This window comes from Trachypithecus francoisi, unplaced genomic scaffold (assembly GCF_009764315.1).
Source record: "Trachypithecus francoisi isolate TF-2019V2 unplaced genomic scaffold, Tfra_2.0 Contig01579, whole genome shotgun sequence".
Lineage (NCBI taxonomy): Eukaryota > Metazoa > Chordata > Mammalia > Primates > Cercopithecidae > Trachypithecus > Trachypithecus francoisi.
The window spans coordinates 4,218,183-4,237,212 of record NW_022681442.1 but is presented as its reverse complement, the minus strand read 5'-3'; the positions used below and the strand labels follow the sequence as shown (position 1 = coordinate 4,237,212).

The following is a 19,030-nucleotide window of genomic DNA, read 5'->3' as shown; positions in this document are numbered from 1 at the left end:
ATGTGTTTCAAAAGTTCATGAATAGACCATTTTGCCATTTTACTAATCATTGCCTCAATGGAAAACAAGCATTATTTAGCGGTTTCCCTGAACACCAACTTAGAATCTAAATCTCAGCAATTATCATCATTCACAAATAATGTATATTTCTGGGCAAATGGAAGATATCATATCATCATTCTTGTATTTGTTCAATTTTAGTAATGTGTCCTTTGAGGACTCATTTGGAAGCAGATATGTATGCTACACGTATAAAATGAATTGGAGAAAAGATTGGATTTTAACATTTCACTGTAAAGCCTGTATTCCAAGTTAATATAAAAGATGTTTAGGCATTCTGATATATTGCTGGTAAAAGGAGAGTTAGTAAAAGAATGCAATTTGAGAGCTCATTTAATAGAGGAAAAATAAGGACATATCTCAAAGTATGTTTCATGCTATAATTTTACCAAACTTGTACTGGTTTAATGGGGAAAAAGATATAGTCTATGTTCCTTAAATGTCATTATCTTAGGGGAAAATATTTAAGAGCAAGGAAGGCTTTACAATGTTCTTAGCTACAAGCCCCAGCAGTGAGTAGTTGCAGTTAATGGCAACAGAACTGCCTAGCTCGTAACCCCCCACCAAAGCAAGCACCCTTCAGGGCACGCAAACAAACGTGTGCACACGCACGTCCACACACATACTGTCTGCCTCCATTTGCAGAAGCCAGAGAGACTTTTCCGCTTTGGCCCTTTACCTTCCCCATTCTTGATTTTCTGTGTTGCTTTCTTTTTTCCTCCTTTTCTTCCTTTCTACCCAGCTCCGTCTGGTCTGAGAAACTCCCAGCTCTCCCACTTGACATTCTGATGAGCCCGCGTTCCTCCTCTCCTTCTTCTCGGGGAGGAGAATTGGGCCATAACTCATGGTGGAGTTGTGGTGATTGCCTCCACATCGGGCACGGGGGGATCCAGGCTGATTTTGAGGAATTAGAGGCCTTTCTTTGCCATGGCCCAAGAGGAGAGGCTGCACACACATTAACGGCAGCGAGTTTCCAAGAGGGCACAAAACAGAAGTGCCCACGATTTCCATCCTGTCTTTACTTTTCTTGTATTTAATGCAAAACTATTTCCAGCTCATTTTTCCGGTCTGGACAAGCCTGTATCAGGAAACATTTGAGGTTAGGGAGAATAAAATACAGCCCTGAGTGTGAGTGCACCAGGGTTTCTCGTTCATGTTACTGTGTGCTCATGTCCTCAGCATGGTGAGACCTCCTCAGGGGTTTTGCTTTTCTTTCTACTTTCAACTTGATATTCTAAGGCCCCCCTACCAAAAAAACATTCCTGAGGTGGGAAGTGACCCACGCCTTATGCTGATCAGCCGTGAGAGAGGGACAGCAGAACCCAGGGCTCCCTGCCCATGCCCCATTGCTTCTCCCTGACAGTTTCAAGTCCCAGAATCTGGGATGATTTCAGCTTTTCCCATGAGTGTTGTTCCGTCTCATCTAATTCTGTCTTTTGATTCATTTACAGGGAAACTTCGTGGCTTGCATGACAGCTATTTTACGACAAATGGAGGATTACCATTATGCCCACTTGATCAAGACTTTCGGGAAAATGAGGACTGATGTGGTAGTAAGTGTCCCTTGCACCCTGTTCGTGTAACCATGTCTTAGGGCCAGCACTTTAGACAAAAGCCTGATATCAATATATTCATCTAAAATAGGATTTTGCATGAGCACTTGTCTCCGATTGATTTCAAATGCCTCCTCGGAAGGTCTGACTGAAGCCTCGTTTCTAACAGGACAAGGGTCCGGACTTGCAGACTTGCTTCTAGGACTGAACGGAGAATGATTCAGGGGCCGAGCCCAGGGAAGTCTCTTGTCTTTCTTGGTGACAGTCTCCTCTCCTGTGCTTTGGGGTAATTGAAAATTTGGAGATGTTATCCGTGGATAGTCTCCCATTAACTCCTATTCATTTATTGGTTGACTTTTTAATAGCAGAAGCCAGAGTGACTTTTCAGCTTTAAGTTGTACTCCGTTATTAATTAGCTGTAATCATGGAAGCTCATCAACATTTCTCCAAATAATTCTCTAGTCATCCTCAGTAAAACTATGATACAACTTAATTAGGAAAAGTATAATAGAGGGGAATTTATTGCTTACGAACTACCTCCCTAATGACCTGAAATTACATTGCCATATGGCAAGTATCCTCTGCAAAGCTGCAACCAAACTTCTTGGCAGCCTTTGTGATTACATGTTGACTTGAACTCTTAGATTCCATTTCTAAGGATCCATAAGGTCCTGAGGAACAGGGTCCCCAATCCCTGGGCCACACAGCAGGAGTTGAGTGGCGGGCAAGCGAGCACTGCCTGAGCTCTGCCTCCTGTCAGATCAGCGGCTGCATTGGATTCTAATAAGAGCACGAACCCTATGGTGACCTGTGCATGTGAGGGATCTAGGTTGCATGCTCCTTATGAGAATCTAATGCCTGATGATCTGAGGTGGAACAGTTTCATCCCGAAACCTGCCGCACCACCCCTTGGTCCATGGAAAAATTGTCTTCCAGGAAACTGATCCCTGGTGCCAAAAATGTTGGGGACTACTGCAAAAGAATGCCCATAGATTCCTGCAGAACACGGCAGTGTCCTAGTGTCTCTATAACAAGGGTTGTTGCACTTGACATGTATCTTGTTAAGAAATGGGAAGAAGAGAATGATCTTCATGATTTTTTTCAAAGGATTGTTTCTAATACATAGTTTTCTTTTTGTTGCCACTATATATATAATGCATAATTTTATTACATATCTATAGTGGCAACAATAAGAAAATTATGTATTAGAAATAATCCTTTGAAGATATAATATTTTTATATTTATATACACACACATATATATACACATATATGCACACATATATACATATACATATACACACACACACACACACACATACACACAGTCATGTGTTGCTTAACAGTTCTGCCAAATGCATCGTTAGGCGATTTCGTTGTTCCGTGAGCCTCATAGCGTGTACCCTAACTTAAACCTAGATTGTGGAGCCTACTACACACCTAGACTAGATGGTCTAGGCTAGTGCTCCTAGGTTACACACCTGTACAGCATGTGACTACACTGAATACTATAGGCAGTTGTAATACAATGGCGGTAATGTCACCAGGTGATAAGAATTTTCAGCTCCATTACAATTTTTGGACCACTGACATATACACAGTCTGTCATTGACCAAAATGTTATTATGCAACATGTGACTGTACTTTAAGATTTCTAAGGAGAACAAAAATGGGTCTAGACCTTAAAACCCTAGCAGTTTCCTCTCAATAAAAGTAAGGAAACAAGAGTATGTATATGTTTGTATTTCTGTGTCTGCTTTTCCCTGAATATGAATGAGTAGTTGATAGGAGGAGTATGCTCAAATGTGTAACCTGTATCCAGTGTTTATATCCCATGACTCTTTGGAAATCATTGCATAGCAAAATCAAATTTTACATTTTTACATTTTATTCCATAATTGAATCTAAACTACACCCTACCCCCTGCTTTGGTGAGTGTAAAGAATAGTTGTAGCTTAAAGCTAGAGGAACAGTTTTTTAGATAACGTTCCAGGTTGAAAAATAAAGTCTTCAGAAATAGAAGAGTTACCCATCTGGAAAAGTCAGGACTCCAATTAGTACTTTGCCCTTTTTCAGAACAATCACTTCATAAAAGTCCACACATGCAAACATTTAATCTGAACTATTAAGTGCTGTGATTGATAAGGAACCTTCAAAGTAAGTGAAAAGTGGTGATGCCGAATGGTGTTTAAAAACTACTGTAGCTTGCTGAATTCCAGCTGTGTGCCCTCTGCCTTTGCTGAGATCCCAGGATCAGATGTTTACTACGTGTTGTGGTCCCAGTTTCCCAGGGGATGTTTTTCCATAGACACAACAGTTCAGAAGATCAATGATTTGCAGACAGTTTGACTTCCATTAAGAAATGACGTTGACCGGGCGTGGTGGCTCACACCTGCAATCCCAGCACTTTGGGAGGCGGAGGCGGGTGGATCACCTGAGGCCAGGAGTTCGAGAACAACCTGGCCAACATGGCAAAACCCCATGTCCACTAAAAATATAAAAATTAGCCCGGCATGGTGTCGGGGGGGCACCTGTAATCCCAGCTGCTGGGGAGGCTGAGGCAGGAGAATCGCTTGAACCCGGGAGGCGGAGGTTGCAGTGAGCCGAGATCGGGCCACTGCATTCTTGCTTGGGTGACACAGTGAGACTCCATCTCAAAAAAAAAAAAGACATTTGTAGTTTTTTTATAACAGAAATTTAGACTGGAAAGATTGTGAACTTTTTTACTGTTGTTAATCGTCAGAACTTTTGTAAAATGTGTTCCTATCTGTTAACTGTACCGAGTATATGACTATTTTTCTACTCTGACAACTAATTTTTTTTTTGAGATAGAGTTTCACTCTTGTTGCCCAGGCTGGAGTGCAGTGGCGCAGTCTCGGCTCACTGCAACCTCCTCCTCCTGGGTTCAGGCGATTCTCGTGCCTCAGCCTCCCGAGTAGCTGGGATTACAGGCATGCACCACCACGCCCGGCTAAGTTTTTTGTATTTTTTAGTAGAGACTGGGTTTCTCCATGTTGGTCAGGCTGGTCTCGAACTCCCAACCTCAGGTGATCTACCCGCCTCAGCCTCCCAAAGTGCTGGTATTATAGGCATGAGCCACTATGCCCGGCTTACTCTGACAACTGTTAAATAAAAGATTATTTTGTACAAAATTATTTGATGTTATTTAGTATTTCAGTATGAAATTAGCCAAAACCATTTTCCTGAGACTATTTCCTTTTAACAAGTACTAATTCAGGTTCTCAAATTTAGCCCTTTTTGGTTGCGTGAGTCATTTTCATACAAAATCACACTGATTACCAACACCAATGATAGTGAGCATATAGAGCACAAGCGGAAAGACTGATCCAGAAGAGAAAAGCCATTGACATGTTCAGCTCAGAACTCCCAGGACGGAGGCCATCCCATCCCTTTAGGATTCGAACCACGAAGAATCTGTAGAATCTTCTACACTGGAGTTGCTGATCTGCCAAGGGGCTGCTGGCTGCCACATGTCCACGTCTCAGTAACAGAAGCAGAGAATGTGCCCCGATTCTCTGTAGTCAACTAGAAGGGAAGGAGGAGGGCTTTGGGACTTCTAGCGGAAAGTGTTGTCTTGCCACTTGTCACAAATTCTCACTGTGTGGCTTTGCAAAACACACACTAAATTTTCCTACACGCTCGCACTTCTGTGACCAGAAGTGTGTGGGTGTCTCCCACCGCAACCCATTCCCTGACACCAGCTGGATGTCCTACAATTCAATTTAATTCTGACACCATCTACCTGCAGTTAGCATCAGATTCTGCAAGGAAAAGGGCTTATCTGAACTTACTTAGCTTTCACCAGTGTTTTCCTTATTCTCTTTCCCCTGTGGATCACAAAAAAGTTTTATAAATACAGAAAAGCTGAAAGAATAATACAATGGAGCCAGGCTCAGTGGCTCACGCCTGTAATCCCAGCACTTTGGGAGGCCGTAGTGGGAGGATCTATTGAGCCCAGAAATTCAAGACCAGCCTGGGCCACATAGTGAGACCCCCATTTCTAAATAAAAAAAAATTAGCCAGGCATGAGAGCTCACGCCTGTAGTCTCGGCTTCTTGGGAGGCTGAGGCAGGAGGATTGCTTGAGCCTAGGAGTTTGAGGCTGTGGTGAGCTAAGATTATGCCATTGCACTCCAGCCTGGGTGGTAGCATGAGACCCTGTCCCAAGAAAAAAAAGAAAAAAAAAAAGGAATCTTGCTACCTGCCACCTGAATTCATGAGTTGAAAGCATGTTGGCGTATTTGCTTCCATCATGTGTCTCCAAGTATCTCTATCTATACAGCCAACCCCTTTCAGTCAGTGAGAGACAGGATGCACCTGCCCTCAACTGTTCAGCAAACATCTCTGGGGAGGAAAGACATTCTCTGTGGTCTTATTGCTCCATCAGAATGCACCAACCACCCCTTTTATATGTATATTATATTCAGATTTCCTTCATTCTTTCCAAACTTTTATGTCCTTTTCACCCATCACATCTGGTGGTTGTGTCTCTTTAATCTTTTTCTAAAATAAATCCGTCACCATCACATTGTTTTATTTTCTTTTCATAGCGTTGCTTTTCAGTTTTTCGGAAGAGATCAATCCATAGCTTTTGTAGACTGTCTCCCATTCTGGACTCTTTTAATGCTGCCTCGTAATATGCCTTTCAGCTGGTGTCTCTGTCCGCCTGTATGTTCTGCAAACCAGAAGCTTGTTCTGAGATTCAAGCTCAACTCTTTGGCGAGAGTGTTTCAGTCCTGGTGTTGACAGCTTTCTGCTGTGTTACTTCAGGAGGCTGGGCATGTCACGCTCACCCACTACTGGTGATGCTGAATTTGACCGCTGGGTTAAAAGCTGGTAACTTCCACATCCCTCCATGGTGAAAATATGTACCTCTTCCTACCTTTGCAGTTATCAGATAATCTTTGGAGGAAACTTTGATTCCACAAAAATGTGGACATGTCCTTTTTCCCTAACAATCCTTCATTGGATGGGTTGAAAATCTATGGCCGGTCCTTTTCCATAGTGGTTACTCCTTTGGCTGAGCAGAATGGAAATTTCCTAAGTCTAAGAGTCAAGATGCTTTGTCTTTAGTCTAAGAGCATTGGGAAGCTGTTGGAGAAATGGGTGCCGTGTGATGTCTAGAAAGCATTGATGCCTTGATCAGATTTATCATTTGAAAAGTGAAGTGTGGGAACAACAAAGGACAAGGATGGACCTAAGTCCAGGTGCGAGAGGAAGGCTGATGGCTGTTTTATTCAAGTGGGTGGGGACAGGGATGGAAAGATGCAGACAGAGTTATGACACGATCTTGCCTCTGAAATAGATGGATGGCTATTGTTAGAGCAGCCTGCTTATTGTGTAAGACATCTTGTGAATAGTCAAACTAAAACATGTGGGCACAGTGGCTTGCACTTGTAATCCCAACACTTTGGGCGGCCAAGGCGGGAGGATTTCTTGAGCCCGGGAGTTCAAGACCATTCTGGACGATATAGCAGGATACCATCTCTACTAAAAATTAAAAAACTAGCCAGGCATGGTGGTGCACACCTGTGGTCCCAGGATACTCGGGATACTGAAACAGGAGAATCAGTTGTGTCCCAGGGTTGAAGCTGCAGTGAACTAAGATCATGCCACTATACTCCAGCCTGGGTGAGGGAGTGAAATAAATAAGCAAAATAAATAGAAACTAAAACTAAAAAACGCAACAGGAATAAATCCACGTTGAATGATGAAATTTTCACAAAATACCCCTTGTTGACTTATAGACCCTAGTGGAACAGTCTGGTAAGCCTCGTCAGCTGCTCGAGGCAAACACAGTTGTTAGGGGCCACCGCCATGGCTAGTGAATTATGCAGAAAACAAGGAAGCCTTGCAGAACCTCATCTCCCACTAGATGCAGCATTTTGTTTGATCAGCAAAGTACCAAAATTTAACAGCTGAGCCATACTAATGAAGTATGGGACTGTGTCTCTTAGAAAAGAAAGAGAATTGGGAAAATATGCTTCTCTTCCAGAATAATAAAAACGAGAGCCTGTATCTCAATTATTAGGATTTGAGAAGTAATCATCAAGAAAGCCAGCAATTTCATGCAAATAGAGATGTGACTGAATTGCGGTACTCAGCCTACAAAATATGCAGCCTGGTCGTTAAAATGGGAAACTCTTGACAAAGTGAGGAAGCTCAGTAGTGAAATATGAATTTCAGTAATTAAACTGGAAAAGAAGCCATTTGTTGTGTCGGAAGGGAGGACTGGGATGCTCCCACTCCTGAGATCAGGAGAACACAGTGCCCATGTGCAGAGTTTGGAGGACATCTGGACTGACTTTTCCAACTTGATTTTGTCCAGGTCACTAATGTCTCCTCGACTGGAGGCATCTGCTCAAATAGAGTGATCAGGATCACTCATTTTATTTACGGTGGGGGCACACCAAACTCCTCACACCGCGGACTTCACCTGCCAGAACCTGACTTGGCCATTAGAGTTGGAGAGAAAGTATCTTAACTTTGAACATTAGCTTGTTATTGTCATCAAATTTAACTTGTGCCTCTTTGCAGGAGCTGCTTATTTAGACCTTTGTACTGGGAATTGCTTTCTTGGCTGCTTAAATTCTGTTCACCACCTTGGCCTTCACAGCCATTGCACCTAATTATTATTCAGGAGATTAAATAAATGAGAAATATCCACTCATTTGACAGTCCCTGACCACGGCCTCGTTTTTCTAAGACAGTTCTTGGTTGCCTTTCCCACCTTGGGTGTTGTGTGAGTTTGGGGCTACCAGGGATGTGTGCTTTTTGGGATAGCCACTTGTTTTGTTCAGGTTAGCTCAGAGCACCTGTCAAGCTCTGGAAAGTAGGAAATCTTCTAATTCTGATACACACATAGTGGACAGCCCCTAGGAACTGGCTGCCCCTTCCTGATGCCAGGCACATTCTTATTGGCGTGGAGCAGGGTAGAGCAGCTGGGTGTGTCCTGAACCCTGATTCTTTTCAGTTGCCCTGCGAAGTACAGAGCATCATCTAAGACACCAGAAGCATAACTCGGTAGCTTTTGGGGACGTAGCTGCCATCTAGGAGAGTTTGGCAACATGGCCATACACTCAAATGGTTTACTGCGTGCCGAATCTGTGCAGATGGTCAGGAGTTCCTATTGGAGCCTTTCATTTTGAAATTCCATGAGAGAAAGGAACAGACAGTAGTATCCTGTATTCAACCTGAAATCATGTCCTGTTCATCATGAAAAATGGATTTAGAGCAAACATAAGAAAAAGCTGTAACCTGCAAGCCTTGTTTGTAAAAACCATGTTTTCCTAGAAGCAGAAAGGATTTGAATGCCTCTTCCTAACCTTTGGGGATTTACTCTTTAACTATTCAAGAAACATGCTCAGGGACGATTTCAGAATATATTCTTGAAGCAGCCAGCTCAGACAGGAGGTGCTCGGGTAAACGGAAAGACAGCACCTGTGAACTGTATCTTCAGTACTTTTCAGGATGTTTTCATTCGGCCCTTAAAAATGGGGTCTTTTATAATCTAATCATCGATGGGGGGTGTGTCGTTTTTACCTTTTTCTTGGTGGGCCATTTCAGTGTTTTGTTTTTTTTATTTCAGGATTTCCTAATGGAAACATTCATCATGTTTAAGAACCTCATTGGAAAGAACGTTTACCCCTTCGACTGGGTGATCATGAACATGGTGCAAAATAAGTAAGTGTGGGGAGAATGGCTCTCACCTTTCCTGTGGCTCCCAATTCATGTCTGCTGGGAACAGTGATGTTGCCTGGAGACCAAGCTGGCTGCAATAAAATGTTCTGCAAACGCTGTTCCTAACTCTGTGAGGCAAACAGTTCTAGGGAGACATGGACTCCGAGTTGGTGGTGACTTCCTTATGACAACACAGGGCTCTAGCTGTAAGAACTTGAGCTCCGTCCCCTGGAGAAAAACAGCCTGGACCTGGATCTCCCATGGCTGTCGTCGTGGGCACATGGGTTCTGCTCGGCGTCGCTTTGCACGCTCATGTTACCCACATGTTTTTATCAGCCCTAGCCACCTTCAGCTCCATGCAAGAGGCTTTTGCAAAGTGTTGACATTTCACATATTTCAGTTTTTTTAATCATGAGCATTTTCTTCATACTCATTAAGTATTAAACTTGTGCCTTGTTTATCATCTCCGGTGAGGGCTGTTGGTTAATTTTCTAGTACACTGGCTTTTATCATTTCTGTGAGCACTAACAATGACCGTAGAATTCTCAGTCACATGGGATTTTTAAAAAGAACTTTCTGTTCATCTCTGTTTTTCTTTCTCATTGCATTTTTTATGGAGATAATTGTGGGTTTGTGTGCAGTTGTAGAAAGTCATAGAGAGCTTGTGTATAAGGGAGTTGATGATGCAATTCACTGATCTTACTCGGATTTCCTCAGTTTAATTTGTATTCATTAGTGTTTGTGTTGAGTTGTGTGCAGTTTCACCACGTGTATATACTGTGGACTCCACCACAGTGAAGCCACTGGGCGTTTCCATCGCCACAAAGGTTCTGCTTGTTGCCCAATTATAGCCACATATACCTCTCCCCTCCCCACCCCACCATCCCTAAGCTCTCTCAACCACTCATTCGTTCTTCATTTGTATAATTGCTTCATTTCAAAAATGTTACATAAGTGTAATCATACTGTATATATGCTTTTAGCACTGGCTGTTTTCACTTTGCTTAATTCACTGGAGATCCATTTAGGTTGTTGCCTGTATCAATAGCTTATTCCTTTTTATTGCTGGGTAGTGTTCTGTGGTACGACTGGACCAAGTGTGATGAACCATTTTCCTGTTGGAGGACGTCTGGGCTATCCCCAGTTTGTGGCTCTTATGAATAAAGCTGCCACCAGCCTTCGTGCGTCTGTTTTTGGGTGAATGTGAGTTCATTTCTGTGGCATATATGCCTTCGTGGACAGATGCTGGGTTGTCGGGTAATTGCACATTTCATGACATAGGAAACTGCCAATCTATGGCTGTACCGTCTTACATTCCCACCAGCCATGTGAGTGATTCGGTGTGTCTGCATCCAGCCTTTGCTGTTGACACTGTTTTTTTATTTTAGCCATGCTGGTAGGTGTGTAGTGTATCTCCCTAGGAGATACACTACATTTGAATTTTCTGTGATGGCTTTGCCTCTTTTTAATGCCGGTTGTCCTTCCCTTTGACAAATCCAAAGCAGCACAACCTTTCCTTTGGCCTCCTCTGGGTTTTTCTGCTTTCTGGGGCAGCAGAGACAGATTGGCCTTGTGTACCATGGCCGCAGGAGTCCTGCAAACCTCCCTGAGGGGTAAGCGTGCGGGAGGGAGTGATGTTCACCCCACGTCAGATGTTACTGAGGTTGGAGTCTCCTTCCACACATCAAAGGCGGTATTTGAGAGCAGATGGTGAGGAAGCTCCAGAGACCCTGGCATTGCTGTATCCTTAGCCCTGGCCCAGGGACCAGAGTGGGGGTCCTGGCCTCTGCTCCTCCTCACCCTTCCACCTGCTGGGTGACTTGAAATGATTCCTGTGGCCATCTCTCAGCTTCCAAGTCGTCGTCTAGAAAATGATGGACTTAAATAAAGCACTGGTCTTTTCCCTTTTCTCTGTCAGGATGAACTTTTGTGATGGACAGTCTAGATTTCCTCTGAAGAGCTCTGTAGGCTTGTGTTTTTAATGGCTGTATTTTGCACATGGAGAAAACAAGCAAACACACCAGCAACAAGGATCAAAACCCCCGCTGCCCTGGAGCCATAGATCGCATGATATCACTGGCCAGGAGCAGAGGTGTGGCTGAGCAGGCCCCTGAGCACAGGGTGTGGAGGCGTCATGGCCTGGTGGATGCCGTGCTCTGCCTCCTGACTCCTCCATGTGTAGACCTGACCTTCAGGTCTCCCAAGGGAGCAGCACATCCTGGCTGTCAGGCTGTGGATTCTGTGGCCCCGGGTGAGCACTGCTGCGACAAAGGTCAAGCGGACGGGCTCCCTGAGGTTGCATTCATGTCGCTTCTACTCCGACGGTCTCCTGTTCAGGAGGGCATAGTCAAAATCTACTTATTTTATGATTTTTTTCTTTCTTTCTTTTTTTTTTTTTATAGTCGAGAGCCAGTTTTCAGTTGGAACATTGTGGCCGCATCATTCTCTCTTCCTACTTCACTGTTTTCCTCCTGCCACCAACCCCGCGCTACATAAGGGTTGCTGCAGCACTGGCCGCAGTGCAGAGCCACACAGTCACTAAGTAAGTGGTCTGGGGCTCAACCCTGGGAGTGCTGTGGTTCTGGTTCCCTTCTCCAGAGACCTTGTCCATCTTCTCCTGGGATATTCTATTGTTTGTGGGATTAGCAGATGGCTTGATCCACATTCCTTGGAATCATGAATTCACTGCAAACCAGTGGCAACCTTCCCCGGCCAGCACCCCTACTCACTAGAGCCCCTCCACAGGGCACGGTGCCTGACACAGGTACACACACTGCAGCAGCAGGTTGGTGCAGTGGCATTTTGGACCAAAGCCTTTCCGTCTTAGAAACAGGGAAGAGAGTCTTTTGTTTTGAGGACAGGGAAACCCTATGGGAGAAGCCACAGGGCTCAGTGTCCTCCCAGCGGTTGATTGGATGAGACTTCTGAGGATAAAGTCTACCTTGGTGGTAATAAAGTCCACCTTGTTCTCTTGTTCATCGTGTACACAGACGGCAGCTGCAAAGACGTCTTGACAAGGGAAGCAGCCTGAATGTAAAATTCCTACAGTTTATTTTCTGTTTTACATAAAATGTTATGCTGAACCGTCTAATCAAGGGTTCTAGTACTCTGAGGCCAGGTCGTTGGGCAGACAGTGTTTCCTCCATGGGAGCTTCCTGCAGAGAAGTGATGTGTGCCTGCATGTGTGTGCATGTGGGTGTGGGTGTGTACCTGTGCTCATCTGTGTGTGTACATGTGGGTGTGGGTGTGTACCTGCATGTGTGTGCATGTGGGTCTGGGTATGTGTACCCGTGTGCTGAGGTGTTGGTTTCAAGGAAAGGCACTTTTATTTGCAGAGATTCTGACTCAGAAGCTCAAACAAACCCATATTCCTATCCCAGTTGACACACTGAGCAGCAACAAGTTCCCAAGGTCACACAGCACAGGAGGCAGCCACGGAACAGGCATTTTAGGGCCCGATTGGAGTTGGTCACTGATAACTGTAACTTTTATGCCCACATCCTTCTGCCCCCAAATGCTGCCCTTTGTGTTGAATAAACAAGATGAATGTTTAGAAGCGGGATCAGGTGGGTGTTTGAAGAAGATTATTGCCTCCCTGTGGTCAGATACTTGACACTGTCTGGAGACAGCTGGTTGGAAGACCCTTAAGTATTCTTTGACACCTTTGCTTCAATACCAGCTTCAGAATTCAATAGCAGCTTCAAAATGAAGGGTTTGCATCCCTTTCCCTGTGCGCACGCATTCTCTGTGAGGCCGTGCGCGTCCGCACTCTGGAGCTGAGAGTGAGCTAACATTGGGCATGGCTTCCAGCACCAGTCCCTGCCGTGGGGATATCACATGCCCTCACATCCTGAATACCCTCAGCAGCCCTCTGGGACAGCTGCTGTGTTTATGTCCACTTTACACGTGGGAAAATTGAGGCATGGAGGTTGGGTCACTTGCCAGAAGACACAGAGCTGGGCGGTGTTAGTGCCAAAATTCAAATCCAGAGCATCCACCCCAGAGCCGTGCCTGAGCCACCCAGCTACGCTGCCTGTTGGTCTTAAGTAGGTCTCCTATTTCCCAAGAGAGTGTTAGGAGTTTTTATTTTGTTTTTATTCGAGTGTCCATAAAACATAACTTTTCCACAAGGTTTACTGCTTACGTGAGTGAATTTTGAGCATGGAATTCATTACATTGCTACTTACTTTCTTCACCTTTAGAAGGGTATGCACCATTTATTAATGTGCTTCATACAAGCAATCTTGCTGTGCAGTCTAGAAAAATCACATCTCCCTAGTACTGTCATAAAGTAATCCCCTTACGGAAATTACAGATACCATATTCTATGTCTTTATCTACCTGCCACATACGTGTATCTATATTGCGTCTAACTAGATTAACATTTTATATGTTGCCAGACTTCCCTGCTTCCTCCACCCCTTAACAAGTACCGGAGACTTCCTTGCCTCGGCTGGATGAGCAGTGGTTCCAGAAGCTTCTGGCGTCTGTGTTTCAGTTTTAATGGCACAGTTGGACATGTAGTTTTACCACCTATGGCTTAGAAATGGACAAACTCAGCCTCTGTGGTCTCTTATATTTGTACGCTTGTTTATCTTTGTCTCTGTGAACATACCTTTCCTCGATACGTGGGGCTTGTAAAATATAATTAAAGACAATATCTATTAGTTTTGGTGATACGACTTGTAAATCAAGAATCAAAATTATAGGATTTAATGCATATCCCAAAGGACGGTGTTCACTCGGTTGTTATGTTCAAGATGGGAACTGATTGGCGATGGCCTGACATTATAGCTCTGCTCTAGGATAGGAGAGTGCCAGATGGCAAGATGACATTTTAAGATGAGCACAGCACAGAGAGAGTAGAAGTGTGCTTGTGTGCTAGCACCCAGAAGTGCTTTATAATCTTCCCAGAGGGGAACAGCTGCTAAGTTTTCATTGAAGCTCTCAGGTTCTGTTGGAAGCACAGATCTTTCCCTGTTGGCACGTACGTACTGGTATCCATCCTGGAACTCTTAGTAGCTGACTTTCTCAGATTCACGCTTTGTGTGTGCAGCATCGTCTAATGGCCAGTCCATGGCTATCATAGAGTTGTCCTTGGTTGTTAATGAGAATGTGACCACTTGCTTGAATTTTTGTGTCTCTTCTAGCCTCAGGGTTTGCCTTAGTGCTCCAGTAGGGTGCTTGAGTTTATGTACTAATAACCCCTACTAGAATTTTAAGTGATAGGAATGACCTGGTAGGAAGTGAGTCGGCCAGGTAAACTGAATCCCTTTGTCACCTCGAAGAAACCGTTTCTTACTAACTGCTTTACTTTTGCTTGAGAAATGTATTTCTACAACATGTAGTGGCTGAGAGAGAGGCCAGTACTGAATGTATTCCCCTATTTCTGGAATTAGACTTTCTTGTTCATAGTGGCTACATAGTGTGTAACAAAACCTTATCCACAGTTGTCAGCTACTCAGACTTGTACCAGAATTTTTGAAAATTCAACTATTCCAGCTCACAACTTCCCTAGTCCTCCCTGCCTACTGTACCCTCTGCTCTCAGGATAATAAAGACATGAAACCAACATGTGCATTTCCTCAGAGCTAGTGTGGTTTGCAACTGGGATGATCAGTTTCTTCCAGGCATTCCTCTCTGTTGGCACAGGTTTTGTGATTGAGACTTCCTGTTCGTTTTCAGGCTAGGCTGGGACCTACCAGAAATAACGATTAGTGTTTTGAAGCCCACACACTTTGACAGAGGACTTGGTATGTCTTGCAAGTAAAGGTTCATAGAACATGATTGTAAAATAGAATATGTAAAATTGTAGAGAAAACGACGCTTTCTAGAAGTCACAATACTCAAAGCTGACTGCAAGATAAAACGTAAAGGCAAATAAGATGGTTGCCGGGTTCTCACTGGATGGTGAAAACGATCCTTGCCATTTATCAGGGGTAGCTGGTGGTTCACAATGTAGTTTTTTTGTTGTTGTTGTTTTTCTGAATGTTGTCCAGGCTGGAGTGCAGTGGGAGGATCATGGCTCGGTGTAGTCTTTATTCAAGCAATCCTCCCAGCTGAGCTTCCCAGATAGCTGGGACTACAGGCACATGCCACCGTGCCCAGCTAATTTTTTGTGGGTTGAGTTTTTTGGAGAGATGTTGTTTCGCCATATTGCCCAGGCTGGTCTCAAACTCCTGGGCTCAAGTGATTCACCTGCCTTGTCCTCCCAAAGTGCTGGGATTACAGGCATGAGCCACCACACCCGGCCATGATGTAGAGCTTTATATAGGAGACACTGATCAAGAGAAGATCGTAGGGAAGGAATCAGTTGAGAATTCAAAATTCTGCCCACAGAAAACAGAAGAGATTATTCTTTCAGTTAGGAAATGCGTAAGATGTTACAGTCAGCATGTTGGTTATATCAATGGCTGATTATGATTGGACTTATCTGAAAGACTAGCTCATCAAATTAAAGGGATTTAGCTGACCTGCTCCATTTAGTCTTGTCTAGTCATTGACCATTTCAACATTGGAGACTGTCAGTCAAAAACTATTGTTTGGTTTTGTTCTATCTTCAGTCAATTAATCTTATACTTGTCCTTTCACACTTTGAAATTTCATCCCTATTTGGAGTTTGTGAGATCATGTTGCTATTTATTTCCAGTGTCTATGTGTTACACATTTAAAAAAAAAAAAAAATCATGGCCATATGGAGACCGTCCCAAACAGATCAGGATGACGCTTGCAGTCTGCAAAGGGTGGAGGATTTTGATCTCTTGACTGCATTTTGACGACCACCTTGGCTCATTTCTCTGTGGCCTCTCCTCCTCTCCCCATGATTCATCCTTCTTTCAGCCAGGAAGTGTTTTCCTCAATCCACTGACGTAGCGTATTGCATTTTCACCAGCCTGACATCCTAAGGCACCGCTTGCCTTAGGATGGGAGAGAGGGAAGAGTTAGTGCCCATGTGCGGAGGACCTGCCCCCAGGACAATGGCACCAGTGGCAGCCTATGGATGGCTGAGGCAGGAGGGTTGCGCGTTTTCTTTCCTGTTCTACCTCCGTCCAGAGAAGCACCTCTGCATCCCAGTTAAGGGTGCATAGTTGAATATTCTTTGTGCGGGTTGAAATCATGGTTATACAGCATTTGGGACTTGAGAAACTCTTGGATTATTACTTCTTAACATCTTTTTTCCTTTCTTTGAAGCCTGGATTTTAGTTAATGTTGTGACTTCTCATTTAATTTATTTTTAAAATTTATTGGTTTACTATTGAGGTTTTGCACATCCAATGGCTTGATGAGTTTAGGCACACTATAGAATTATTTTTTTCCTATGAAACAGTATACAGCAGTTGTTGACAGAAACACTGTCAAAACACAACTAGCTAAGTACCAAAACACACACACACACACACACACAGACCATACTGACTATACATTTTGCTTTGCGCCGAGAGATGTTTCAAGCATAAAATAGAGAGGGCATTTGGCTTTGGTCCTCATAACATGAAGTGCCTCCTCTGGCATTAAGTGCCAGCGGGATGCGGCGTTAACACCAGCCAGGTGCTCACAATGAGATGTGCATGGTCTCTGAGAATTTGGGGTGAAAAAAATAGCAATTCAAAGTCAGTATAGTGAAAACATTTTGGAATGAAAATTTCCCTGGAGTTCTCCATACCTGCATTTTACTGCAGCTCATACGCTTAATAATACTGCTCTTTGAGCCGTCTTCCTCTCCAAGCACACTGGCCTAACCTGAGACATTTCACAGCCCAGAGTCCTCAGTTTGCAGGCACCAGGGCCCCAGGTCTGCTTCCTAGCTTGGTTAACTTGGGCCGTACCTGAGTGCATTTCTGGCAAGTCACCCAGAGAAACACATGAGACTTTTTGGGGGGCTGTGTTAGCCATTGTGACGTATCAGGATTTCAAGACAGATACTGACTTGGATCCAGTAATGATGCTCAGGACCCTCCAGCAGGAAAAGGACCCCACTGGGGCTACATTGCTATGTCTATCATTTTAGTTTTACCTTCACAGATTGCTTTTAGAGAGGACACAGGCACATTGGCCGTTCTCTGTCAGCAGCTTTTGGGCCTAGATATGGTTGCAGTTGGTGTATCAGAGCCCACCGCACCTTGGGATGGAAACTGACCTATGACCAAATGCTACCTGTTGGAGTTCTGTTCATTCTTAAGGCATGGTCATAAATTATTTCAGATACTTTCCGTACCAGTTCTTCTATGGCATGTCTGCTTCTGCTCTTTGCTTAATAACTAAAGCAAATAATTTCCAGAGTTTTACCTGGTTGTTTATAACCAATGTATTGCACATAGCCTAGATATTTTAAACTGTGTCGTCTTATTCAGATTGCCTCTTTTAAACTTTAATTCAGAGATGAAAAATCAACCTACTCTCAAAGGAGTGGCGGTGGTGAAGAGCCCTCTGCAGGACTCTTATTTAGGGAAGCTCGCTTTGAGGAAAGTTTGCAAAGGGCAAAGTCTGTTTAAGAATTCTCAGAGACCACGTGCACCTCGTCGGGAGTGCCTGGCTGGCACCGATGCCTTATTAACCCGCTGGCGCTTAATGCCAGAGGAGGCACTTCACGTGACGAGGACTGAAGCCAAGTGCCCTCTATGTTTTATGCATGAAACATCTCTCCGCACAAAGCAAAATGGAGGAAATACACTTGATTACAATCCTCTTCCCGATCCTCTCATGCTAAGTTTTAACCTCCTGTGCTAGTGGGACTTGGAAGAAAGTCTGTGCAGTTTGGGACCCTCTGGTGTGATGCTTTTATGTCTAGATCGGGAGGAGGAGGAAGTCATGTTAACCGAGTCCTCGCGGGCTTGCCAGGCAGTCTTCCGTGTCTTTTCGGTAGCTCTCAGGGAAGGACAGTGGTTTCCCCTAGAGGAAAATCGACAGTGTCCACACACGTTGTTGTTGTCACAACTTGTGGGGCTGCTGGCATTTAGTGGGTAGAAACCACGGGTGCTGCTAAACACCTTTTCATGTATGAGACAGCCCCCTGCTGCAAAGAGTCATTTCATCCAAAATGTCACTAGTGTCTCCATGTGATCGATGGAAAAAACAGAGTCTCAGTGATGCTAAGTAACCATTAGAAATACATAGAAATATATGTGCCGTGGCTCATGCCTGTAATCCGAGCACTTGGGGAGGCCGAGGGAGTTCTAGGCTAGCCTGACCAATATGGTGAAATGCCAACTCTACTAAAAATACAAAAAAAGTTAGCCAGGCGTGGTGGCGTGCGCCTGTAGCCCCAGCTACTCAGGAGGCTGAAACAGGAGAATTGCTTGAACCCAGGAGGTGGAAGTTGCACTGAGCTGAGATCACATCACTGCACACCAGCCTAGATGACACAGCCTGGATGACAGGGAGACTCTGTCTAAAAACAAAAGAGAGAGACATATGTGTGTTTTATTGCAGTGACTCTCTGTCTTTGCTTCCCCATTTCTCAGCCACCCTTCTCGGCCGTATGACCTCAGCCAAACCTCTAGAACAAATAATAGCAGCTGCCTGCTGAAGATAGGACTCATCTTCAGTTATTAGGGGGCTGGCTGTCTGAGAATTGGAGGCAGTGTCCCCAAGTCACTCTGCCCGGGGCTGCAGTGTCTTTGCAGGAGATTCTTGTGGGCTTTGGTTTGGAGTGGTGGTTGGGAGCAAGATGGCATTGGAATCACAGTGACATCAATGTACATGCCAGGGCTGCCTCCA

The 19,030-nt window shown here is 44.3% G+C and overlaps 1 protein-coding gene across 3 annotated transcripts in view; it reads left to right on the top strand.

Moving 5' to 3' along the window:
- Window positions 1-19,030, top strand: part of DOCK1 (dedicator of cytokinesis 1) — a 551,514-nt gene that overhangs the window by 343,835 nt on the left and 188,649 nt on the right. For all 3 annotated transcript variants that reach the window (XM_033179145.1, XM_033179136.1, XM_033179142.1), the window contains 2 exons: window positions 1,512-1,613; window positions 9,222-9,316. In XM_033179145.1, coding sequence (XP_033035036.1) covers window positions 1,512-1,613; window positions 9,222-9,316 — 197 coding nt within the window. The remainder of the gene's footprint in view (window positions 1-1,511; window positions 1,614-9,221; window positions 9,317-19,030) is intronic.